A 5,539-nucleotide genomic window follows, 5' to 3' on the forward strand; every position below is an offset into this window, starting at 1 on the left:
TCATTGTTGTTTGGCGGGTCCGGGCTGGGGATTCGAACCCGCCACCTTAGGTGTACGTGGCTGGCGCCTTAGCTGGTTGAGCTATAGGCGCCGAGCCAAGAAACATTTTTTTAAAAAAAGAAAAGATACCATAAATCAAGAGAGTTATGAATGTAACACCATTGAAATTATTTTCTGAGCACCTGCTATTACTACAAAAATCTACCGGGGGAAAAAACCTTGTAGTGTTTTTTAATTTTCAAATACTTCATTGTTTCATTGGAATTCCATTGGATAACACAGCAAGTATGAAAATGATTATATCTAATACATGAAAACCATTTATGCATAAAGAACAATCTGCCCTAATGTCATCCAGTGTACTGGTAAGACTTAGGATTAGAACTCAGGTCCTATTTCTAATTCTTTATCCTACCCACCTTCCCTTTAAGGCCTTGCCAAAACAGTCATATGTTGCTTAAGGATGGGGATATATTCTGAAAAATGCATCGTTAGGCAATTTTGTTGTTGTGCATACTGTTGTTTAGGAGCTGTTTGTGTATTAACTTATTAACTCTTTAATCTGTAATATTTTGTGTGTTTAGCCAAGTTATTTGCCTTTTGATTTTATTTATAGTGTTTTTTAACATAGAATCCAAAAATTATATTTTTTAGCTGCTATGTCAGTAAAAGAAATCCTTCAAAGTTTAGTTGATGATGGTATGGTGGACTGTGAGAGGATTGGAACTTCTAATTATTATTGGGCTTTTCCAAGTAAAGCTCTTCATGCAAGGAAACGTAAGTTGGAGATTCTGGAATCTCAGGTAAGACACCATAGTTAAAAACAATAAATTTGCTTTGTAACAAAGATTTGTTTTGCTTAATCCTCTTTACTTAGTGGTTTTTCTTAAAATTTTAGCATGCGTTACCTGACTAAAAAGCCTAAAGATAATCAATGAATTTTTACAATTTTTTAAATTTACTTTTTGTTTTTTGAGACAGTCTTACTCTTTTGCTCCAGGCTAGAGTATGGTGGTGTCACAGTTCACAGCAATCTCAAACTCATGGGCTTAAGCAGTCTGCTTGCCTCAGCCTCCTGAGTAGCTAGGACTACAGGTGCCCACCACAGCGCCAAGTTAGTTTTTATTTTTAGTAGAGACACGGTCTCGAACTCCTGAGCATAAGCAATCCACCTGCCTCATCTCCCAGAGTGCTAGGATTACAGGTGTGAGCCACTGCACCCAGCCAATTAACTTTTTTTTGAGACAGAATCTCACTGTGTCTCCCTTGGTAGAGTGCCATGGCATCATAGCTCACAACAACCTCAAACTCTTGGGCTTAAGTGATTTTCTTGCCTCAGCCTCCCAAGTAGCTGGAATTATAGGCGCCTGCCACAATGCCCGGCTATTTTTGTTGTTGTAGTTGCCATTGTTGTTTGGTAGGCCCGGGCTGGGTTCAAACCCACCAGCCTTGGCACCCTAGCTGCTGAGCTATAGGTGCCAAGCCCAATGCATTTTTTTTTTGAGACAGAGCCTTGAGCTGTCACCCTGGGTAGAGTGCAGTGGCGTCACAGCTCACAGCAACCTCCAACTCCTGGGCTTCAGGGATTCTCTTGCCTCAGCCTCCCAAATAGCTGGGACTACAGGCACCTACCACAACGCCCAGCTATTTTTTGGCTGTAGTTGTCATTGTTGTTTGGCAGGCCTGGACTGGATTCGAACCTACCAGCTGTGATAGATGTGGCTGGTGCCTTAGCCACTTGAAGTATAGGCGCGGAGCCTGAATTTTTTTCTTTTTTTTTTTTTTTTTTGAGACAGAGCCTCAAGCTGTCCTCCTGGGTGGAGTGCCGTGGCATTACAGCTCACAGCAACCTCCAACTCCTGGGCTCAAGCGAGTCTCCTGCCTCCGCCTCCCAAGTAGCTGGGACCACAGGCGCCCGCCACAGCGCCCGGCTATTTTTTGGTTGAGCCGTCATTGTTGTTTTGGCGGGTCTGGGCTGGGGATTCGAACCCGCCACCTCAGGTGTACGTGGCTGGCGCCTTAGCCGGTTGAGCTATAGGCGCCGAGCCCTGAATTTTTTTCTTAAAGCAGTTTTAGGTTTACAGAAAATCTGATGAGAAAGCACTGAGAGTTCCCAAATGTGTGCCCCTCCTCCTTCACTGTGCACACAATTTCCCCTTTTGCTTACATCCTGTTTTAGTGTGGTACTTTGGTTAGAATTAATGAGCCAATATTGATACCTTGTTATTAATGTAAGTCTGTAGTTTACCTTAGGGTTCAATCCTGCTGTTGTACATTTTGTGGGGTTTGATAAAAGCATGATGACATGTAATCACAATTATAGTATCACATAGAACAGTTTCACTGGCCTAAAAGTCCTCTGTGCTTAACCTGTTTATTCCTCCATCCTCTCAATCCCTGGCAACCACTCATCTTTTTACTGTCTGTTTAGTTTCGACTTTTCCTGTCATACAGGAATCATATGCTATGTAGCTTTTCCAGAGTAGCTTTTTTCACTCAATATACATTTAAGATTTCTCCATGTCTTTCGGCGATTTATGAGTCCATTACTTTTTATCATTGAATAATATTCTGTCACATGAGTATACCACAGTTGGTTTATCCATGGAGCTATTGAAGAACACCTGGGTTGCCTCCAAGTTTTGACAGTATTAGTAAAGGTGGTATATTCATATGTAGATTTTTCTATAGATGTAGATATTTTATATAGATATCGATAGATAACAACTCATTTGGGTAAATACCAAGGGGTTTGATAGCTTGATCATGTGGTAAGCATATGTATGTTTAGTTTTAAAGAAGCCACCAAACTGTCTCCTAAAGTGACTATACCATTTTTGCGTTCCCAACAATAATAGATGGAGTTCCTGTTACTCCACGACATTGTCAGCATTTGGTGTTGTTAGTGGTTTGAATTTTAGCCATTCTGATAAGTGTGTAGTGGTATCTTGTTATTTTAACTTGAAATTCTCTAATGACATAAGATGTGAAACGTTATTTTCACAAGTTTTTTTTTGACCTGTATGAAAGAGGGATTTACATTTTGCCCACTTTTAATTGAATTTTTTTTGCTAGTTGTTGCATTTTAACAGTTCTTTATGTATTTTGAACACCTGTCCTTTATCAGATATTTTTTTCAAAGATTTTCTCTCAGTCTGTGGCTTGTCTTTTTATTATCATCATGAGTGTCACAGAGCAAACATTTTCAATTTTAATGAAGTCTAGTTTCTCAATTTTTTCTTTTACTAATTGTTCTTTTGGTGTTGTAGTTAAGAAGTGATGGCCAAACCCAAAGTCATCAATGTTTTCTCCTGTTACAGTTTCAGGAATTTCATAGTTTTGCATTTTACATTTAGGTGTATTATCCATTTGAGTTAATTTTTGTAAAAATGGAAGGTCTGTATCTAAATTCATTTTTTTATATATAGGATGTCCAGAGTGATTATATTTTAATAGAATTTATTTCCTTTGTAATCCTAGGTGTTCTGTTTTATGGACTTAAAAACATTATTTCAAGAAAGAGTAGTAATTTGTTCAGCTGGAGTTTAAGAGTGGTAAACACTCACCATCTTTGAAAATGTCTAATTTACCATCACTTTTTTTTTAAAGGTTAAAAATAGCAACTTTATTGTGAAGACTAAAATGATAATATGCTAACTCAAGCAGATAGGTTGTCCAAGGGAGTACTTGAAAATTCACTTTCTGATGGTCTCAAAGTTATTAACTAAAAATGAGATCTATAAATGTAGAAAGGAGAGTTTTATTCCTGTATAGCACATAAATCCATACTCAGGGGTGGAAATGAATGCTGAAATGTATTACAATTAAGTCCTATACCCCCGAAGGTTAATCAGGGGTATGAAGACACTCAAACACATAACAGTCCATAGCTGATGGTCTCTCAGGAGGAATGTTATTATTATTTTTTTAATATTTTTATTTTTATTTTTTGAGACCAAGTCTTGCCCTTGGTAGACATGGTGTCACAGCTCACAGCAACTTCAAACTTGGGCTTAAGTGATTCTCTTGCCTCATTCTCCCAGGTAGCTAAGACTATAGGCACCCGCTGCAATGCCCGACTTTTTGTTGTAGTTGTCACTGTTGTTTAGCTGGCCTGGGTCGGGTTTGAACCCGCCAGCCTCAGTGCATGTGGTTGGCGCTATAACCACTGTGCTATAGGCACCAGTCCCAGCTATCTTTTTGTTGTAGTTGTCGTCATTTAGCAGGCCCAGGCTGGGTTCAGATCCTCCAGCCCCGGTGCATGTGGCCAGTACCCTAACCTCTGAGTACAGGTGCAGAGCCAGGAGTAATATTATTGAATCAGTCCCTTGTTCAATTAAAGCTGTAGTTACAGCTGTGGTATAGGTAGGGAGTCTGGTATTGGATGACTTGCAATTGTTTGAGTATTGCTTATCTCAAAGGCCAGTGCTTGTTTAGCATTTATATGCACGTTGTTCTTTCCTCAGACCTCTAATTTCAGTGTAGGGTTGAGCAGAAACAGAGCTTAGTTTCCCTCTCAAATCATTGGTGCTACACCTTTGAGCCAACAAGTAGGTTGCTGGTAACAGTACTTGGGGAAAAGGAAAGCTGTGGGTGAGAAGTTTCTTTAACGTGCTATCTCCCCTCACTCCTGTTCTCTCCAGTTTCTCAGGTATTCATGTATTTTCATTGTCAATCATAGTGTGCTTACCATTGCTTCTTAAATATAGAAGTCTTTGTTTTTATTTTATTTTATTTGTTTGTTTTTTGGAGACAGATTCTCACTCAGCTGCCCTGGGGTTGAATGCCATGGCATCATAGCTCATAGCAACCTCAAACTCTTGGGCTCAGGTGATTCTTTTGCCTCAGCCTCCTGAGTAGCTGGGACTACAGGCACCTGCCACAACGCCTGGCTATTTTTTAGAGATTGAGTCTCACTCTTGCTCGGGCTGGTCTCGAACTCCAGAGCTCAAGCAATTTGCCCACCTGGGCCTCCCAAAGTGCTGAGATTACAGGCATGAGCTACCACCACAGCCCTGAATATAGAATTCTTAATTATTTTTCCTTAGCATTTTGAAAATATGACTTATTATCTTGTGGCATCTCTTGTTGCTAATGAGATGTTTTGGCTGTTGGTCTAATTGTCTTCTTTGTTTTTCTCGGTAATCCCTCTTTGTTTGCTTTTAAGTTTTCTGGGCCAGCATGGTGGCTCACACCTGTTATCTCAGTGCTTTGGGATGTTGAAGGAGGATGACTAGGAGTTCAAGACCATCCTGGGCAACAAAGTGAGAAGCTGTCCTTACAAAAAATTTTAAAAACTAGCTGGGTATGGAAGTGTGTACCTGTGATCCTGGCTTCTTGGAAGGCTGAAGTAGAAGGATGTCTTGAGCCTAGAAGTTTGAGGTTACTGTGAGCAATCATCATGCCACTGTATTCCAACCTGGGCAACAGAGTGATGTTCTCTCCCTAAAACAAAGAAGATTTCCTTTAGTCTTAGATGTATGTTTTGATGATATTTGATCATGATGAATATGAGTTTGCAATTTTTTTTTTTTTTTTT

The 5,539-nt window shown here is 39.8% G+C and overlaps 1 protein-coding gene across 1 annotated transcript in view; it reads left to right on the top strand.

The window, feature by feature from the left end:
* Positions 1-5,539, top strand: part of MND1 (meiotic nuclear divisions 1) — a 95,635-nt gene that overhangs the window by 20,808 nt on the left and 69,288 nt on the right. Inside the window, exon 4 of the mRNA XM_023513452.1 lies at positions 655-803. Within this exon, the coding sequence (XP_023369220.1) occupies positions 655-803 (149 nt within the window). The remainder of the gene's footprint in view (positions 1-654; positions 804-5,539) is intronic.

The sequence above is a fragment of the Otolemur garnettii genome, unplaced genomic scaffold, assembly GCF_000181295.1.
Source record: "Otolemur garnettii isolate 467f Iridium unplaced genomic scaffold, OtoGar3 scaffold00041, whole genome shotgun sequence".
NCBI classification, from domain to species: domain Eukaryota; kingdom Metazoa; phylum Chordata; class Mammalia; order Primates; family Galagidae; genus Otolemur; species Otolemur garnettii.